This window comes from Natator depressus, chromosome 3 (genome assembly GCF_965152275.1).
Source record: "Natator depressus isolate rNatDep1 chromosome 3, rNatDep2.hap1, whole genome shotgun sequence".
In the NCBI taxonomy this organism is placed as follows: Eukaryota; Metazoa; Chordata; order Testudines; family Cheloniidae; genus Natator; species Natator depressus.
The window spans coordinates 13828340-13849175 of NC_134236.1; the positions used below are offsets into that span (position 1 = coordinate 13828340).

General features: G+C 51.6%; 1 protein-coding gene across 1 annotated transcript in view; it reads left to right on the forward strand.

The window, feature by feature from the left end:
- TRAM2 (translocation associated membrane protein 2) overlaps positions 1–20794 on the forward strand; it is a 52953-nt gene extending 32159 nt beyond the window's left edge. Inside the window, exons 3-11 of the mRNA XM_074947438.1 lie at positions 3549–3658; positions 3941–4057; positions 9110–9168; positions 10727–10811; positions 11249–11319; positions 12131–12235; positions 13481–13624; positions 14443–14606; positions 16372–20794. Coding sequence (XP_074803539.1) covers positions 3549–3658; positions 3941–4057; positions 9110–9168; positions 10727–10811; positions 11249–11319; positions 12131–12235; positions 13481–13624; positions 14443–14606; positions 16372–16445 — 929 coding nt within the window. The 3' untranslated portion in view covers positions 16446–20794. The remainder of the gene's footprint in view (positions 1–3548; positions 3659–3940; positions 4058–9109; positions 9169–10726; positions 10812–11248; positions 11320–12130; positions 12236–13480; positions 13625–14442; positions 14607–16371) is intronic.
- Positions 20795–20836: the final 42 nt, after the last annotated feature.

A 20836-nucleotide genomic window follows, 5' to 3' on the forward strand; every position in this document is an offset into this window, starting at 1 on the left:
TCTGGGGTCTGTTGGGATACTGATGCTTTTGCCATATGTATTTTTATTGTAAAGGCTTGACTCGTTCAGCAGCTGGACTCTTGTTCCCCAAGTGACTTTAGTGCTGCTGAAGGGTTGTATTGACAGCCAGAGGGACTGGAGTCTTGTTGTGACATTGCACTCCATATGCGTTATAAAAATATGTTTATAAGTGTGAATATGATGGAACTGGAATATGCTTTATGCAAACGGTCTCTTGTAAGGTATCATTACAAAGCTTATAATCTACTGAGTGTGTTCATCCTATTTGTATGAATGTAGCATTATTGTATCTGAAACTAGAATATGAAGTGTAACTCTGGGGTCCTATTGTAATTATGCAAAGTGTGGGCCATTAATGGTGGTTTAGAATCTTGATGGCTCCCATTGACTAGGACAGTTGACTGTAAATGGTTCTGTTTACCTGCAAGCCCTGCCTGTGTACATGTAAGCCAGCCCCTGGGTAAGGAAAAATGAGGTCTTACAGTGACATGTGACTATGTCACCTGATACTGGAATCCATCTTAAACCTGGTGCTTTTCCATTTAGAACGAGGGGTTGGGATCCAGAGAGACAAAGGATTCCCGTCTTGTGCCAAAGCTATAAAAGGGGGGTGGAGCAGGACAAAGGGGGTCCCAGTCATGAGAGAGCCCCTGCTTTTCACCTAAGATGCCTGCTGGAACTAACAAGGACTGTACCGGGGAAAGGATTGGGCCCAGACTAAGAAGGAGGATAGTCTGTGAAAGAAGCTTATTGGAATATTTCTGAGGGTAAGATATTATCTGTAATCAGTTTCTTAATGTATTAGGCTTAGACTTGCGTGTTTTGTTTTATTTTGCTTGGTAACTTACTTTGTTCTGTCTGTTATTACTTCGAACCACTTAAATCCTACTTTTTATACTTAATAAAATCACTTTTGATTATTGATAAACCCAGAGTAAGAGATTAATGCCTGTCGGAGCAAACTGCTGTACATATCTCTCTATCAGTGTTATAGAGGGCGGACAATTTATGAGTTTACCCTGTATAAGCTTTATACAGAGTAAAATGGATTTATTTGGTTTCAGAGTAGCAGCCGTGTTAGTCTGTATTCGCAAAAAGAAAAGGAGTACTAGTGGCACCTTAGAGACTAACCAATTTATTTGAGCATAAGCTTTCGTGAGCTACAGCTCACTTCATCGATTTGATCCGATGAAGTGAGCTGTAGCTCACGAAAGCTTATGCTCAAATAAATTGGTTAGTCTCTAATGTGCCACTAGTACTCCTTTTCTTTTTGGATTTATTTGGGCTTTGGATCCCATTGGGAGCTGGGTGTCTGGGTGCTGGAGACAGGTAACCTGCTGAGCAGCTTTTAGTTAAAGTCTGCAGCTTTGTGGGCACGAACCAGACCTGGGTCTGTGTTGCAGCAGGCTAGCGTGTCTGGCTCAACAAGGCAGGGTTCTGGAGTTCCAAGCTGACAGGGAAAACGGGCTCAGAGGTAAATTAAGCACATCAGGTGACAGTCCCAAGGAGGTCTCTGTGACCAAACCCATTACAGTGACATAGTCGAGCAGGGTCTGTGCCCAGCTGATTGCTTTGATACACTGGTAGTGATTTTAAGTGAGTTTTAAGTGTGGTGGCTGGAGAACATACAAAGTGGTTACGGGTTTGTTATTTTCTGTTTGCTTATTTCGGGGAAAGGGAAGTAGGAACAGGAAAATGAGTGAAAGCAGTGAAGCGATGGTGAAGTTGGAGCTTTTTAGGCTGCAAGTTGTAGAAAAGGAGAGGGAGCACCAGAGATTATTGCAACTGAAAGAACGGGAGATAAAAGAAAAAGAAGAGTCAGCCAGAGAGGAGGCTGCACACAGAAGGGCTATGGAGGCAGAGGCAGCCAGGGAGAAAGCTGCACACCAGCAGGCCCTGGAACTCAGGCAGCTGGAGGCTGACGAAAAAAGGCAGGATAAGAAGTGAGAGAGGCAGCAAGCCCTGGAGTTAAGACAAAGAAATTGAGGCCCAGGTTGCAACCCAGAAGTATGAACTGGCTGTAATGGAGTGGAAGAGACAAAATCCTTCAGCAACTGGCTCCACTTCCCCAAAAATCCACAAATGGGAACGGTTATACCCACAGTATAATGAATCCTATGATATTGCTGAATATTTCATCACCTTTGAGAAACTGTGCACTCTCCTTGCGATTCCTGAAGATCAAAAAATGACCACTTTGGTTGCAAAATTGACTGGGAGAGCTCTGGACATATTCAGTAAGATGCCTATTGATGATGCTTCAAACTGATAAATTTAAGGAATTGGTTTTGAAACAGTTCCAGACTACACCTGAAACCTCTGCCAAGATCCTGGCTCCTCAGCTGCACAACAGGCCAACCATGGTCCCCATGCAGTGCTAACTAGGTTAGGCTTTTTGGATGCTCATGAGAAATGGCTTTGGGCCTGTCCGTCTGCTCTCCCCTCCATCTCGGCTATCATGAGCTGGTGACTCTCTTGTGGGGTGGGTGTAGCTTTAGTGGGGGAAGCCTGTGGCTCCCGGTCAGCAGTGAACTCTACCCTTTAGCCCTGGATCTGGGCTGAGTCACCAGCAGGGGTTGGGCAAGGGACACCTTCACTTGGAATCTGAATAGTGAGAAGTCACTGGTCTCTCTCTCTTTGACTGCTGTGAGCTGTGGAATTAAACCCCTCTCTTATCAGAGTCCCTTGTCAGGTGGTTCTGTCTGTTGTGTGGGTGGTATTCCAGAAAACCCACCGCAGGACCCAGGCTTCTGGGAGGGCCGTCCTGCAAGTGGTGGTTGGGTCACCCAGCTGCGCTCTTTTGTGACTGTGTTGCAAGCTGTTTTATAAGACTGGGTGTGGTTCCCCCTGTTTGGGTGTTGCTTAAAATGTCCGAGGGACGACTGAAGCTGGCTGTTTTATGGCCCTCGTTACCGTAATATCTGAGCACTGCATTTATCCACCAAGACTCCTGTGAGGCAGGGCACTTCCCCACAGGCCACCCAACAGCCCGGGAAGGCCGCAGCCATCTAGCACTGCCATGTGTTTCTAGTCGCATGGGAACGAGGGTGCCATTGACAGGGCCTCAGTTTGACTTCTGTCAAAAGGAAGGATGGCCCAATGGTTAGGCTGCTAGTCTGGGACTCAGGAGACCTGGGCTCACGTGCTGGCTCTGCAACAGACTTTCTGTGTGTCCTTAGTCACTTGGTCTCTCTGTGCCTCAGTTCCCCATGTGTACAATGGGGATAATAGCACTCCCAGGGGTTTATAAATCCATTCAAGACCTCAAGGCACTAGGGACCTGTAAACTAGCTCAGCTACGTGTCAGTGTGAAAGCAGCGTTCCCTGCCGCTGCCCATGCTGGGCCAAGATGAACAGAGCCCTCCAGGCTTGGCATCCAGCTTATTTAAAAAAAAAAAAAAAAAAACACTTCATCTCTGGGTGCCTTTAAAACCCAACCCCGGCCCCCCGCTTCGGCGTCGGAAAACAATGCCCTCTTGGCCTAGCCCCAACAGCTGCAGTGACGCTATTCGTCTCTCTCTCCCCAGACGGCGAGCTAGTTCACTACCGTTACGGGCTAAAGGACTTGATCACCATCCTCTTCTATGTCTTCATAGCAATCATCCTGCATATGGTGTTGCAGGACTACGTCCTGGATGTAAGTTCTGCTTCTGTTCTGAGGTAAAATTCCTGGAGGGCCTCTTGTTAAAGAGCCCGCAGGCCTCTATGTTGACTCTTAGTGGCCACAGCTGGCCTCTGCATGCTGGCTGGCCTTTCTGTACTGGTTGGTTTGATCGGGCGGGGGGGGGGTCTCTCTAGGGCTGACACGGTGGCTGGTGAGCTCTCACTTCAGGGGCAGGCGGGAGTGACTGGTGTTTGGGAGTGAGGAGGGTGAATTGCCGGCATTGTGACTTATGCCCTCTTATTATTTTTCCTCTAGAAAATCAACAGGCGGCTCCATCTCTCCAAGGTCAAACACAGCAAGTTCAACGAATCGGGGCAGCTGGTGGCTTTCCATCTCACCTCCATGATCTGGTGCTTGTATGTAGTGGTCACGGTAAGCTATAGCAGAGGGCCCAGCCAAGACTCGGCACGGTCCATTTCAGGTTTCCCTTTACAGAGATTGGGCCTAGACTGAGGGAGTCTGCAGCAGATACCTGCTCACATGGGTCCTTTAGCATTCCCTCTGCTGGGTGTTTTCTGTGCGTGTTGGTTTGAGGCAGTTCTTGCCCATGCTCTCATTGGTAGGAATCCCTCCAAAGTTACTTACTGTGAGGGAGTCTCGAGAGAGCAGACGACTGGACTCCAGAGCAGCATGTACAGTGGAGGCTCCGTGTACTCCTTGGCGAGCTGGACTGAGTCTCTGTCAGAGTTAGGGGATTGCACGGCAGACAGAAAATTCTGTGTCCCTTTCACTGAGCTAAAAACAGGGGCTTGAATGAGCTCAGTTTGAGAGTGAACCATGCAATCAGCGTGGCAGCCACTGTGCTGTTCGTTTTAATATTACATTTAATTGATTTGAAGCTGTCTCCACACTTCAAGTTGTCAGTGTGACACCGACTCTGTATTGACAAGGCGTAATAATGATAATAAATACCTGCCTTTTATAGAGCACTTTTTATGACTAGCTCACAAAGCGCACAATGAAGCTGCATTGTAGACGTTGTCATAGGGAGCACTGGAGGATCTTGGCACCTCGGGGAGGGGTAGAAGACAGTTTGGAACCAGCCCATGGAATGAGCACATTAGCTGGGTGTTTCTGCAAAAACTGTCAGCAGTGAGAGAGCAGTGCAGCAATTTAAACTGTCACTTCAGGATTCAGACTCTCCAGACAGACACACACACACAACAATTAACCCCTCTAAGCTGTTGTTTCAGGCTGCCGGCAGACTCAGGCAGACGTCACCATGTCAGTTTACACTTGGTTCGTGTTTTCAAGGTTTTCTTTGCAAGCGTGAAGGCTACAAACAGAGGGTAAAATTCTGGTCCCACTAAATCTGGGGGAAGTTTTGCCGCTGACTATAATGGCACCAGGGTTTCATCTATCCTATGTTGTAGGGAAAGATTCTGGAGCACATTTCTCTGACAAGGGGAGGATTCTCAGGCAAAACTCCTGACCATGGAATTGCATTGTATCCTGGACCCTGCTTTACAATCCCTTGGCAGCCTGCTCTCTCCCCCTCTCTGGGAAGCCTGTTGTTCTGGCTTTCTGCTATGTGAGGCCCCTTTATTCAAGACGAGAAAGCTGGAAATGTTCAACCAATGGCGCTATCTGATCGACTGGAGTCAACACACAGTACTGTATAGTCCACAAAGCTGCTGCAAGGAGGAGCTGCGGGTGGGGCTGGCTGTGTGCATTTTAGCAAGAGCAGATCTCTTAACCCAGGTTACCAAAGCCCCTGGAATGAGCAGAGAGAAGAGGATAAACTCTGCTAAACACAGTTAAGGTCTCTGAACTCCAAGTGTCTTACTGCCAATTGCTCTTCCGCTCACATTCTGATTCCAAGCTGGGGGAGCAGCGTAGCATAAAAGCCTAGAGATGCCAGGAGACTTTAATATGCATGAAAATGTAAACTGACTTTCCATTGGATTTGGGGGCGGGGGGGCTAGATAGGGCAGAGGCATTGTGCAAACATTCTGTAAAATGTGGGTTTAAAGCATTAGCCAGTGTGCCCCATTCCCCCCAAAATCCCAACCGAAACCTACGTAACTTCAGCTTTAATGTCACAGAACATAAATGCAGTAGACAAAAGTCAGGCAATGCAAAAGTTAAGGATCCTCCTGGCAAGGCTAACTCAGCCATTTGTGTGTGGAGGGGAGGTGTTTTTGGATTGCTCTTAAATACGTGGATTAATACATGTCCCATACAAAAGGCTTCATCCAAAGAACTGAAAGGGTACTGACAGTTCCTAAAGAGTTACCACTTAACCAGCTGTATTAAGCCTCTCATATCCCCCAGTGTCAGGAATGCCCCAGTATGTGGTATCCAGCCAGTGCTGGATAGTAACTGACTGTCACAAATTACATGTGACTCCAGTAAATAACCCTAAACTCCATCTACAGCATCTGCCCTAGCACCCATGTCCTTCCCAGCAGGCTGGCAGCTGCATGCTGCCTCAGGCCCCAACTCCTCCTCCAGCACAGCTGGCTCCACCCTAGTTTTACCCCTCCAGATGTAACTCGCCTCCACAGTGGTGGGCGCCAGCCTGAGGGAGGTGGGTATCCGGAGCCTGCAGGCAGGGAGTCGGGGGGAGGGAGAGAGATTTATTAAAAAAAAAAAAAAAATGGATCAAGACTGCTTGTAAGAATGGCCTCCTGCCAGTACTCAGTTCTCCTTAGGTGTGACCAAGGAACTGGCTGGTCTCCACTGTGTTAAGAATTAGCCAGGGTGTTAAGGGTTAATGTTCTTGTTGCTCTCTATCTCTGGGGAGGGACGGGGACACTTTAAATAAAAAAAAAACAAAACGGGTTCACTCTCATTTTGTTTCTGGCCCAGCCTGGTGTAATGGGCTCCTGGCCAGGCCCAGGGCTCCCTGTGACTCTTTAGTTTCCAGTTAATTAAAACCACCGAGTAAATGTTCCTTTGGAAGCTTCACCTGGCCCTGCCAACCCCTCCCGACCTGCACTGCCTCGCAAGCCAGTCACGGAGCATCCCTCTTTTTCAGCCTGTATTACTTTAAAGTACATTCATTCCTGAGACGCCTGTGGCTGGTGGATGCTCCTGTGAACGATATGGGGCCTGGTCCATTGAAACAGGTGGCAAAGCTATCGTTGGCTTCAATTGGCTTTGCACCCGCCCTGTGGTGCCTGTTCTCTCATTGCTGGCGGTGGGCACCCTGTCTCTCGTTAGTGCAGCGTTAACCCTTTGGAGACTGCCCATCTAGGTACCTATTTCTGCTCCCCCTCCCTCCCACCAGGAAAGCCTGGTGTCCGGAGGGTTAAAAAGACTTGTCGATCCTTCAACATCTCTTATGCCCTTAGTGTGGGCTGCTTGTGCCCCTTGAGAGCAAATTAGCAGCCTCACTCTTGTTTGAGTACTTCACGGCTACAGTCTCCTCCCCCACCACCACCATCCTGCTTCAGATATTTCCACTAGCCAGGGGTTGCAGAACTGGTAGGCAGGGGGGCTAGAGCCCCTGCAATGGAAATATTGTGGGGGCGCTGTCCCTGCATCAGCTTGCACATGCCCAGGTGGAGGGGGCGGGGGGGTTGCAGAGGCGAGAGCTGAACCCAGAGGGGCTAGAGTGGCTGCGTCAGGGCCTGGGACCGGGCCAGGGAGCAGGACCTGGCAGAGCTGAAATGGAAGCCCCAGGACTGTCCTTCCAAGCCTGGAGCTGGCTGCCTGCTCCCACCCCTGGCCAAGTCTCAGTACCTCCCCTTACTCCTCCTTCTATTCCTCTGTCCCCCTCCCCCAATTTGCAGGGAGCTTCCGCCCTCCTGCCTCTAACTGGGGGCCGCAGCCTCCTCTGTAAACATCCCAAGCTGCTGCTGTGCCAGGGAGCCCTGAGGGCGTGCCAGCTGACTGAAAGAGGCGTCTGAGCTGTCTAACTCTGTGTGCTCTGTCCCCCAGCCTGGCTGCAGCTCAGTATCCAGGGTGGTTTTTCAGAGAAGACGCTGTAAATGAGGGTGAATCGTCCGAGCTGGCCCTGGCTGCGGGTTTTGCCTCCAGATCCCAACTCCCCCCCATCTTCAATTTGGCACCATGTGAAATTACGTCCGACAAAGCCAAGATCTGTTGGCCTCCAGGGTGCCTCTGTTCTCCCGCGCTTTCCTTAAGGGAGGGGGAGTTGATGGGAGGAGACTTCCCTTTGGTTTGGGAGCATGGGCTTGTCTACACGGTGAGAAAGCCCAGAATAGTTAGTGTGCACCCCAGCCACTCTGCACTAACTCCCTGTGTGGACACTCTTACTCTGCACTAACAGAGCCTTGGTGCACATCAGCTTAATACACTTCCAGAGTGCCCAGTCAGTGTGTCCACATGAGGATCTAGCGCAAGGTAGCTATTGTGCTGTAAAATCACACCCTGGCTTAGCGCGCGCTAGCTGCTCCGTGCAGACAAGCCCTGCATGTGGGCTTGCATGTGTTGAATATTGATCGGCTTGTATCTCACAATTCCAAAGCAGCTTGCAGTGTTGAAGACACAAGTCCAGTAAACTGAAGTAAATATGGATTCCATGCAAAGACGCTGCATTAAAAGAGCACTTACGTTTGCAGAACAAAGCACTAAAAATAAATCTGGGAACGTCCAAGTTCAGGTTTCCTGCACAACCATTATTATTTATTTGTATCATCCTAGCACCTCGGAGCCCCAGTCCAGGACCAGGAGCCAGGACCCCATTGTGCTAGGCACCATGTAAACACAGAATGAAAAGAGGGTCCCTGCCCCAAAGAGCTTACAGTCTAAGACAAGTGACTGCAGGTGGATACAGGCCGGCAGGGGAGCATAAGGAAACACTGAGACATAACTTGAACTTCACCCCTTTGGGCTTATGATGGGTTTTAATTACAGGATCGCTTCCTGTTACCTCTGCTGGACCCAGGGCTCGTTCAGCTTGCTGGCTGGCTGGTACACACTGTTGTAAGCCTTTTATAGCTTGGTGGAATCAAAATGCATTTTCACTGGATCCCTAAAAGGCAAATGGGACCGTCTCCATCCTTGAACTATCAGGTTTCTGCCCTTTCCCACTGAGAGATTAGCTGGGGGAAGGCTGCAGCAGCTTTATAACAGAAAACATTCCCTGCGTTCAAAAATGGCTGAAGAAGTTTTGCCCAATTTTTATTTCAGTTCCCCTTCAGATACAGAGGAGACCTGGAGAGGTGCAGCCCTGTCACGTGAAAGTTGGACAAAATTATCATCAGCCGTAAGAGGCCTATTAGAATGTCAGTGTTTTGGCAACCTTAATGCTGGCCTTACCTAACGTGCTTCAGCTTGTAATAATTGCAGCTGCTCTGAAAGGATCCAGCCTCCAGGCCCCTTTTCTCGGTTTCTCATTATTGACATGGCATTTAGTTTGCGCAGTTGGAATTGGCGCTGACGTGGGTAACCCCAGAACTGACACGTGCTGATGATTTCCTTTGCTTAGAACTTGCCTCTCCTCTTCTCTTTCAGGAAGGATACTTGTCAAATCCGAGGAGCTGGTGGGAAAACTACCCTCATGTTTTTCTCCCGTAAGCGTTCTGTTCTTCAGCTGACCGCTTCCTTCCTCTTTTTAGGTTAATGTCAGGACGTGGCATGGGAGTCAGTGCCATGTGACTAGGCAGCATTTACCTTGCTGTGTATTTTCAAAGCATTGTACAAAGGATCCCACAGCCCCTTCCCATGCTGGGTTTGCTAGTAAACCCTGATTTCTACAAAGGTCTTAAGGGACATTTGAAATCTTAACACAAATTCAGGAGGTGGCGGGGTGGCAGGAGGCATTGTGTGATCAGGCACTTCAGAGCATGTCTGCCCTTGTGGCCTGGGACTCGAGAGGCCTGAATTCAGTTCTGAGCTCCCAGTGACTTTGGGCAAGTCACTTAACCTCTCTGTGCCTCAGTTTCCCCTCTGTAAAATGAGGGATGATAATTCTCCCCTCCTTGCAGGGATGCTGTAATGGTGAACTTGGGAAGGTTTGTGAGGCTGGGGGATATATAAGTACCCAGACAGAAAGAGGGAGCTCCAGTCAGTGTATAGCCAATGTTTGGGAACCATGGGTTCAGAAATTCAGGAGTGATCTGTCCCCTTATTAGGATGCTAATGGGGGCAGAGAAGTTGGGACTTGCCCAACCAATCAGCGGCAGAGCTGGGGTTAGAAGTTAGGAGGTTCCTGGCTCCCACTCCCTCGCTAAATCCCCAGGAGGAGCTCAGTGGGGTTAGGAGCTGGATGCAGGAATCCCTGGGTGGAATTTGCTGGCCTGTGTTACGCAGGAGGTCAGCCTAGGAGGTGACCACAATTCTCCTCCTGGCCTTGAAATCTGTGACTCTAGATCATTCTGGCCCAGGAATCCTGGATCCCATGAATGATTAAACTTATTTGGCCCCTCCTTCCCATGTGCGCACTCCCCTGAATGCTAGTGGGTAACCGGATCTTAGTATAGGTGCAAAACAGTAGGGAGAGGAGTGCTCTGTGGTGCCCCGTGCAGCGCAAATGGAATTCTAGCACCCGCATGCCAAATCCAGAATGAGTCCGAGTCTGCCAGGCCTCCCAGCAGACACACAATGTTGCATTTTGGTTGCTGTCAAATTCTCCTTCTCTCTCTTCCCTCCCGTTCCTTGGGTGCCATATCTATTAGCTCTTGAAAAGCAGTAACCCCTTGACGACTTTGTCTAAGGCCTTAGGCTGGTACCTCTTTCCCAGTCCTCAAATAAGAGATTAAAAAACTAGCCCAAACCTGACCTTCATCCCCCAGACTGTTTGGGAATGGCTGCTCCCTGCAGGCTCTCTGGTTTGCCCGAGGCTTCCTCTTTCCAGGAAAAGTCCACCGGGGACAGACCTCCTGCTGAGTTAATGGGCATAGTAGATCAGGCAGTCTTCCCCCCCCTGGCTGGGACTGGGGTAGCTGGTTTGATTTCCAGGGGTCAGCTCAGGGCATGTGCTTTCTGCTCAGAGGAATTCTCCCCGCAACTCCCAAAGGGGTGATGCCCCATCCCAGCCCATAGTATGGGGAATATTTACACACATGGAACTTCCAGTCTGGAGATGGGTTTGCCCGCCAAGCTTTCACCTGTCCTGTCTTTGCATTTCAGGTTCCAGGTGAAGTTTTTCTACCTTTGCCAGCTGGCCTACTGGCTGCATGCCCTGCCTGAGCTATACTTCCAGAAGGTGCGCAAGGTGAGTGCTGGACAGGCCGCGCTGCAGGCTTTGCAAAGGCTGCCTCATCTGGTGGAACCACTGGCCAGCGGATTTGCAGTAGCTTTAAGAAGCAAAATGCCAGACTGCGTACATGGAACTTGGGGAGAAGTGCAAGGCTGGGGAAGGCACGGCTGCTGCATGTTCCCCTTACACTGAGAGCGAGCTTGGAAGCTGCTTTCTCTCAGCTTGCCTAGGTGCCCTGGCCACCATGTTGCCTTTACACTTGGCCAATTAGGTGGAATCTTCACGGCCACAGGATGACGTTGCATGTACCACCGGGAGCGCTCCACAAATCTTGGCGGAGCAGGGAGAGCCCTAGACTTACCTCCGTGCTTCGCTGCTCCATTGTGTGTGCTCATTCAGATTTCCAAGTGAGGAAGGTTGAACTTACTGTTAAATCTTTGTTCCTTTGCCAGGAGGAGATTCCTCGTCACCTGCGGTACATCAGCCTGTACCTGATGCATATAGCTGGAGCATACCTCTTAAAGTGAGTGCGGTGGAGTTCGCTTTATGGGGCCTGCGAAGAATGATGGGAAAATCCTGGTTTCCGGAGGGCGGGTGCTCAGTACTTGCTGAGGGGTGGACAGCCAAAATCGCTAGTCCCTGTGAAAATCTTGGCCAGCGCATTGAGACTTGAGTAAAGGGGGGGTGATTTAAAAACCAACAATAAATGCAACAAATGATTAGCCTGTGGAACTCCCAGCTACAGTATGTTACTGAAGCCAACAGTTTCCAAATAGGAGAATAGCTACTTTTAGGAAAGAAGATACTGTCTAGTCACATCAGCTAGGATGGATGACATGCCGGCACCTAATACTTTCAGAGCATCGTACAATGCAAACCTCTGCGAGTGCTTCTCAGTCTCAGGCTGGAAGATGTGATCCCCTTTTTGGTGTCAGGAAAATTTTCTCCCGGGGTTGTTATTGCAGTTAGACAAATACGTTCTAAAGACTTTCATGCGCCATCCGGTGAAGCACGCAGCCTATGTGAGAGGCAGCAGGGTCCAGTGACTAGTGCGCTGGACTACAATACAAGAGACCTTGGCTTCTGTTCCCGGCTCTGCTCAGTGATAGTGGGCTCTGTGCCTTGTTTTCCCCTTAAACCGTGTCAAGTCTATTTCGATTGTAACCTGTCTGGGGCAGGCATGTGTATGTCCAAGGCCCAGCACAACGGGGTCCTGATTTTGATTTGAAGCGCATAGTCCGCAGAACAAACATGAAGTAGAAGTAATAAGGTAGGTGGCTGACTGGAGCTCAGGTCTGTTCCAATATGGCAATGCCTGTGTCTTCTCTCTCTAGCCTAACCCGCCTGGGGCTTGTCCTCTTGCTGCTGCAGTACTTCGCTGAATTCCTCTTCCACATGGCCCGTCTATTCTACTTCACAGATGAGAACAACGAGAAGCTGTAAGTACACTGAGCTGAGAGGAGCAATTCGCCCCTTGCCGGCCAGAACTGTCATGCAGTGGAGTCTAGGGGGAAGTCTGTCTTCCTTCTCCAGAATGGATCTGCAAGGGGTCTCTCATCTTGGAGGTCGGGGGAAGGAGACTAGGGGGAGCAGGGGAGTCTCTCTTCCTTCTCCAGAACAGATCTGCAAGGGAGCTCTCACCTTGGGGGTGGGGAGAGGGGTCACGGGTGCTGCAGTTCCTGACTAGCCTGTTGGCAGTGGGCAGGAAGATCTCCACAGCACAAGTGCAAAGAGGGCACTCGAGGCCGGATTAACTCCCAGGCTTGATTCAGTAAGTATAAGAACCCCTGATCAGTGCAGCCTGTGAAGGGCCTGAGACCTTGTGTAGTCATGTACGGTGGTGCAAAGTTGGGGAGGTGGTGTGGTCTAGTGGATAGAGCACTGGCCTGGGAATCAGGAGGCCTGGGTTCTATTCCTAGCTCTGCTGCTGGGCTTCAGTGAGATATTGGGCCAGTCCCATCTTCTCCCTGTGCCTCTGTTTACCCTCCCACCCTTTGTCTTGTTTGTTTAAACTCATCAAAACTATCACTCACTAGGTGTATGTGCAGGGCCTAGCGCAATGGGGCCCTGATCTCAGTTAGGAAAGCAGCCTGCTGCGCTAACACAAAGACTAATGAATGTAAAAAGATACTGGAATGGTGGTGACGTTTTATGCTCCTGTTGCAGTGGGGTGCATGACCACACACAACAAAGTGCATAAGAGAATTGGACCTGAAATCCCCCCGGGCCTGAAATTCACTAGTGCCAACTGTGCACAAATGTGCCAGGAGACTCTCCGCGCATGCACAAAGTGGTGTGCTCTGGAGTGGAAGGTTGACAGCCCTGGAGACTTAAACCCTGTTCAGCACAGGCACCAGCCAACCTGCCTCCCACGTGACTCGGCAGGGCCATCTAACGCGTTGCCTGTTCCGGCAACGGCACCCTTGCTGAGGCTGCAGGAAGGGGGCCAGCTGTGACAGTTGCATGGCACTCCTAGGCTGAAATAACCCCTCCTCCCCCAAAGTTCAACCCTGTTAAAAGTGGGTCCCCATGAACAACATGCTGCCCCTGGGCATCTTGAGGCAGTTTCCTGGCCTGAACGTCTGCGTCTCGCGACTCCTGCTGCCCTTCCGGGTAGGCTGGCTGTGCGCCCCCACTGCGGATGGAGGCTCATCCCAGTGACACTCCTGTTGGAATTCACACAGGTTTAATGCCTGGGCAGTGGTGTTCGTGGTCACCCGGCTCTTCACCCTCACCCTTTCCGTGCTGGTTGTTGGCTTTGGGCTGGCTCGGGTGGAGAACCAGGCGTTCGACCCAGAGAAAGGAAACTTCAACACTCTGCTTTCCAGGTAAGACGTGGCCATGTGCTGCTCCATCGGCTTCCTGCCCGTAGGCTGAAATGGTCTGCCGGATTGCTTAACGCATGCTCATGTAGTCAGGAAGGGGACTGATGAAAGCAGTAGTGATGCCCGTGTTCAGGTTCTCTACCCATCCACTCCCACTCGGCTCCCAAGGGCCGGACCTGCAAAGTCAGAGGGGTCTGAAAATCCAACTGTCTTCTGCTTGGAACTTCTCCCGTACCGAGGGCTCTGTAGATGCAGCATAGTGCTAGGCGCGCAAGCTGGGTGCTAGGCTGTCTTGAGGCTCAGCAAAATTGTCTGTGAACTGTAGTGTGAAGAAAAGAAAAATTCTTGTTTGCTCAGTAAAGAGACCAGATACGAAGAGAGCCTCCAAGCAGATCTGTCATGTAAGGAGGTGGCACTTAGTACAATCCCTTTTCTAGCCATAACTGCAATTTAAGGGACCTGGTCAACATAAATCATACTTCTGTCTGGCTGTGTCCTCCCTCCTGTTGTCAGAGGAGCCTAGGGACATGGCAGGCGTGATTGTACCTAAGCAAAAACTGGCAGCGGGACTCAGGGCAGGGCTGGTACCTCAGGGCAGGGCTGGAACAACTATTCCCTCCCCTCAGGTGTCCTCACAGAACTGGTCTGTGGGCTCTGGAGAGCACCAGTCTCTGTAACATCGAGATCGCTGTGGTCTTTGGGAGTGAAGAGCCATTTATTAGCTGGCTTGGTTGGGTTTGGAAGTGGCTCCAGGGCCCCTGGCTTCAGCCTCTCTGCTCCATTCTCAGCCTGCCCCTTCTCTGCCCCCTCCCACCCCCCAGGATGGGCGTGCTGTCCCTGGTGTGCCTCTCCCAGGCCTGGATGATGTGGCACTTCATCCACTTCCAGCTGCGGCGCTGGCGGGAGTACTGGAATGAGCAAAGCGCCAGGCAGAGAGCTGCCGCCCTCACCAAACAGCAGTCCAAGCCCGTCAAGAGGGAGTCGGGTAAGTGCCAAGGCGGGGTGCTGAGAGCAGGGCCGTGTGTGGCTGAGCTGGGGGCAAGATGTAAGGGCCCAGGATGCTGTCGGGTCCCTTCCTCTGCTGCAGAGGGATCAGCAATGGCCAGGAGCCATCAGGGCCCCAGCTCTGTCCTAGGGTTGCCAACTTTCTGTTAGCAGAAAACCGAACACCCCTACCCCGCCCCTTCTCCAAAGCCCCACCCCCATTTACTCCATCCCCCCTTCCTCCGTCACTCGCTCTCCCCCACCCTCCCTCACTCATTTTCACTGGGCTGAGGCAGAGGGTTGGGCTGCGGTGGAGCTGAGGGCTCCGGCTGGGGCTGTGGACTCCGGGGTGAGGCCAGAAATGAGGGGTTTGAAGTGCAGGAGGGGGCTCAGGGCTGGTGCAGAGGTTGGGGCTCAGGAGAGGGTTTGGCATGCAGGCTCTGAGCGGCGCTTACCTCAGGTGGCTTCCGGGAAGCGGCCGGCATGCCCCTCCAGCTCCTCGGCACAGGGCAGGGTTGGCCACGGGGGCTCAGTGTGCTGCCCTCACCTGCAGGTGCCGCCCCCGCAGCTCCTATTGGCCATGGTTCCCAGCCAATGGGAGCTGCGGAGCTGGTGCTTGGGGAGGGGGTAGCGCGTTGAGCCCCCATGGCTGCCCTTGAGCCTAGGGGCTGCAGGGACCTGGCCACCACTTCCGGGAGCTGTGCGGAACCAGGACAGGCACGGAATCATAGACTTTAGACTTTAAGGTCAGAAGGGACCATTATGATCGTCTAGTCTGACCTCCTGCACAACGCAGGCCACAGAATCTCACTCACCCACTCCTGTAACAAATCCCTAACCTATCTCTGAGCTAATAAAAGTCCTCAAATCATGGTTTAAAGACTTCAAAGTGCAGAGAATCCTCCAGTAAGTGACCTGTGTCCCACGCTGCAGAGGAAGGTGAAAAACCCCCAGGGCCTCTGCCAATCTGCCCTGAAGGAAAATTCTTTCCCGAGCCCAAATATAGCAATCAGCTAAACCCTGAGCATGTGGCCAAGACTCACTAGCCAGACGCCCAAGAATGAATTCTCTGTAGTAACTCAGATCCCACCCCATCTAACATCCCATCACAGGCCATTGGGCATATTTATTGCTAATAGTCAAAGATCAATTAATTGCCAAAATTAGGCTATCCCATCGTACCATCCCCTCCATAAACTTATCAAGCTTAGTCTTGAAGTCAGATATGTCTTTTGCCCCCACTGCTCCCCTTGGAAGGCTGTTCCAGAACTTCACTCCTCTGATGGTTAGAAACCTTCATCTAATTTCAAGTCTAAACTTCCTGATGGCCAGTTTATATCCATTTGTTCTTGCGTCCAAGAGCCTGTCTTAGTCCCGCTGCGCTACTGACTGGACTTTTAACAGCCCACTCAGCAGCCACCAGGGTCCCTTTTTGACCAGGCGTTCCAGTTGAAAACCGGATGCCTGGCAACCCTACTCTGTCCCCTCCAGCAGCGTAGTGCCCCGAAGGCGGTGCTGGGGCTTTGCTCAGGAGCAACAGAGTTCGATGAAGCAACCCGAGCCCGTGGATCTGGTGGGACCAGGACACAAGGGGGAAGGGCTGCAGCGTGCTGACATCCCTCTGCAATTCTGCATGAGCCCAAGCGGAGGAAGCTGAGATGACAGTTCTTACCCTTTGCGCTGAGCTGGCACTAAGCACTCACCCCCTTGAAGCCAATGAGGCCCCAGTTGAGTGTCCCTAACTCGCTGCGCTCCCCTGTCCCCAGGTTACCATGAAAACGGAGTGGTGAAAGCCGAGAACGGAACCTCCCCGCGCACCAAGAAGCTCAAGTCTCCATAGAGCTGAAGGCTCGTCTGCTGGGGAGGAGGGCGAGAGACCAGGACTAAGCACCAGCCCCTCCCTCCGCCTCCCAGGTGCTGAATGGCTTGGAAACCTCTCAATCTTCCCAAGGTCTCTCCCCCTCCCCCCCCTCCCTAAACCATTTGCAATAAAACCAAAAAACCTTGCTCCGTCACACGGCCTGCAGGAGCCAGACCCAAACCTCCCGTCCTCTCCTTCCTCTCAGTTCTATCATCACTCAGCGTGCAATTTTCTCCCCTCCCCGACCCCGCCCCCTTCTTGAGTGTTTTTTCTTCCTGTTGTGTTTTTGTTACAAATGCACCATGGGATGGTTCCAAGCAAACCATCCCTTTTCTAAAGCAGGTTCTTTCCTTGCCCTTTTGGCATTCCCCTACATCCTGGGCTTGGAGGGGCAGGCGGGTGCTTTAAGGTGCCCTGTGACCATGCAGGTAGAGGTTTGGGGAGCTGGGGAAGCCATGCCCTGTGTGCAGAGCACCTCTCGGCATCAGGGTGGCGTCCTTGGGTGGTGATGCCACTGCTAGAGTTCTCGGGTGAACTGCAGAGCAGCCTTGCATCCAACACGCCCAGCGGAATTGCAGAGGCGGGCCAGGTCTGGATTGGGCCTGTTGCATTAGGGCACAGGGAGGTGACTTCAGATGTGCTTTGCATCGTGCTGGAGCTCCAGCATGTGGGATCCCTAGCAGTCTGCGGCAGGACATGAGCTCTTAGGCCGGTTCTGCCCACCTCTCTCCCTCCCCTGGGTGCGGTGACTCGGCTCTGCCTCTGCCCTGCAATTCCTAGTGCCTTACTTGGGATGATGTCACCCAAGGAGTCGCTCAGGCCAAACTCAGTTGAGGATGTGTAAGCCCTGGAGGTGAGGTCTCCACCAGCCCTGGTCCCACACCTCACTGCTCCTTACCTCACCCAAGTGCTGGCTTAATCCTGTGGCGTTGTGGTCACGTAGCACTTGCTGCGTGCCAGAGAGCAGACTCCCTGCCACTCAGAGTTTATCTGTAACAGGGCCTTTCACCTCATGCCTCACCACTGCACTTGCCATCCCAGACCAGCTATGGCCTCTCCCCTCCGGCTGCAGCTGCCAGCTTCTGTCTTTCCACTTCACAGGCCTCACATCCCCTGAGGGGTTTGGTTAATCTGGGATCCAGCCCATGCATCCCTTTCTGGGCTGGGTGGGAATAGCAGAGAGCAGCCTGTGCGAGTGCCTCTCGCCCGATCCGTGCCACCCTCCTCCCCGGCTGGTGGATGGAATTGTCTCAAATCTACCTCAGAGGCCGCCTCTTTCATACGACCGCTCTCCCTCGACCCCTCGTCGGCTGCGTATGTTGGGAGGAGATGTGGGGGAATTGTTCGAGCACCCATTGATTCTGTCCACTGCCCAGGAACAGCATCCCCTGCCCTCTTCCGGGTGGCTGGAGCCGTCCCACTTGCAGGGCTCTTCCAGTGCCATGTGCTGGTCAAGACTGGCCAGGCTGTCATGCAGCAGAGGGTATTTCTCTCTGTGGAAGGTCCCCGTAAGCCAGACTTTGCAGTGGGCATGTTGCAATGCATTGAGGTGATTTGGCGCTTCACTGGGGTGGGAGCTTCCCTCTCGGCAAAGCTGGCTCCGCTGCACTTGCTGCGGCTGCCCAGAGGGGTAGCATTTCCCTTTGGCTGAGCAAGGAGAGGGTGTCGCTGCTCCCAAAGGGGCAGCAGGAGAGGCAGGCAGGGAGTAGCAGGGATGAAGTGTCATGGAATCACTTCTCATGCAGATCGGGATCAGGGTTCTTCCTTCCTAGCTGGGATGAGTGACACGGGCCAGAATAAACCAAACCGGATGTTCCTGGCTTGTTTCATGCTCCTCCCTGTGGCCTTCCTTACTGGAGGCGATTGTAATTCATGCTCTCCGGCCTTTTGTTTTTTGGGGTGGTGAGAGGAACTGGCTGCCCGTGCTGCTTTCACAGATGTTGAGTCCTCTCCACACCTGTTCTAGCTCCCGCACTGGAAGCCCCTGCCTGTGCTGGGGAGAGAGTACTGGGAGCCTGAATGTAGCTGGTCAGATTCCATTCCTTCCCCCCATCCCCCTAGGAGCTTTGAATGTCAAAGGAGGGCCACTAGCTGGCATCTCCCAGGGGTCTTCCTCCTGCTCCCCCAATATCTTGGAGCAGAGCACCAGGGAATACCTTGTGACTGTCCCTCCTTTGCCCTGGCTGGACAGATACATAGCAAAGCCAGCACTTGGGTGAAGGAGCAGCGGGACCAGGCAGGAAAGGACTGTTACGCCAGCGAGAGAGAGCGAGAGCTGGGACACAAGCTCTCGGCCCCTGGGCCTAGTACAGTTCACCCTTCCATCCCTCTCCCCTTTCCCGTCCGCTCCCAGCCAGGAGGGGATCGCTGAGCCCTGCAGGGAGTGACTGCTCCCCAAATCTCTCTAGAGCCGGAGCTGGCCTTGCTCCTCTGACATCAGCGACTTAACTGCAGACAAGGAGTTGAGACTCCCGGTTAAAAGGTGGCTAGTCGTCAGATCCAAATAAACCAGGATGCTGAATGATTTCCCCCCACCCCGCCCTGCTCCAGGCAGCCTTTCCTCTGGCACAAGCCTGCAAGGCCGTAAAGTAGCTCATTGTTCTCTATATACCAAGTGCCTTACATTGCGATATAGTCTGTACTCTCTTGCCTATGCGCTGCCTCAATAGCTCCGTGCCCTCAGGCTCTGTGTATCTGTATGATGCGTGTTCCATATTTAGAGTCACTGGGGAAAGGGACCGTTCCCGCTGGAAGTCGCCCCTCGTTTTCTGTGCCTTTTCGGTTTGTAGGATGGTTCCTTCCTCCATGACTAAAATCCCCTCCCCTTTTTCTGTCTAGATCGGTTGGCCCCTGCAGTGACGCCCACGGGCTGCCATTTCGCAGGCATCGCTGGGGTCATTTGTGGCTGGAGGGGCTCCCATCCCATCCCTCCCAATGCAGACGCTCTTGCTCCTCTCTGCTCCAGTGCACGTACTGTCCCTGGCTCTGCAGTCACTGGTGCAGCTCTCCTTGCATTTCCTAGCAAACCAAAACTTCCTCTCTATCCTGGAGAACAATCTCCTCGTAGAGATGGATTATTTTCTTTTCCAGTCTCTAGGGTTAACTCTTTCATCGACCCATCCACATACAAAGGTGCAGAGAGCATGGGGAAGGGGAGACCCACTTCTCGAATAGGTCCCCTTCTTGGGCCCCATCCCACAAAGTGCTGCGTATCTTCTGCAACAGTTTGAGTGTCCCCATCTGCTAGAAGGCTGAGGGCACTCGGGATCATGCAGAATTGGGCCCTGGGTCCCAGATTCAGTGTTATAGCACCGCTGGTTGTGCAATAACCCGCCTGGATCGTGGTCACTCCAGTAGTGCCTGTATCCGTCACCAAACCCTGGGAGGGGAGGGCCCCTGAGATGAGGTCAAGTTGTGATAATTGCGTGGAGCACAGAACGCCTCCTAACCTGGGCTGTGGCAAAGTCTCTTAAGAACCAGCAGTTCTTCTCCCTCTCTCCTTGTCCCAGATGGATCTTAGAGGGGTGGATGTTGGGGAGATTGTAGCATTTTGCAGATCAATATCTTTTAAAAAGTTTGTTGAATGAATCTTCCTTGCTCAACAGGGCATTAAAGTTTGTATTTTTGTAGGATGATTTTTTCCTACCTATCATGCACAGGTGTAGCAAATAAGGGAAGAGTTTCTCCCTGGTTTTTATATTAAGTGGAGGATGGTCTCTCTTCAGAACTAGACATGAAATCTGTAGAGGGGTGGTCTTCATTCCAGTGGACTGGAGTTACAGCTACATCTGACTATGGAGTCCAGTCAATGGAAACTGACTTCTGTCTACAGTAGATGGCGTCTACAGCTGTCTGATTGTGCAGTATAGCAGTTCCTTTTTGTGACCTTTGAGTGCATAACAGGTGGCTCAAGTTGGCAGTCTTTATATTGACGCTGTCATCTGGGTCACTCATCTCCCTATGTCATGTGTACTTCTTGCCAGAGGGAGGGATGGACACAAGACACAAAGTTTGGGTGGGTGCTCGTATCTGTCTTTTTAACCTGTTTAATTCTCTGGACCAAACTTCAACAAAGAAACTCAAGGAAAATTCTGTTCTTCCATATTTATGCTTTAGTGCAAACGTTCTCTTCCTTTGTTGTGTATTTTAATTTGTTTTGGTTTGGGGGGGTTGGTTTTTTGGATAACCTCTTCAACTCCCCATCACCATCATATGTTTTTATTCTTCCCCTGTCATTTAAAAAATAACCAATTTTGTACGGAATTTTTTTCATTAAATGGCTTTTGTGAACAAACTCTCAACAAAGATATTTTCTGAAATAATAAAAGGCATAGAATCATCAAGTGGTGCTTAACACTGGTGTGTGTGTT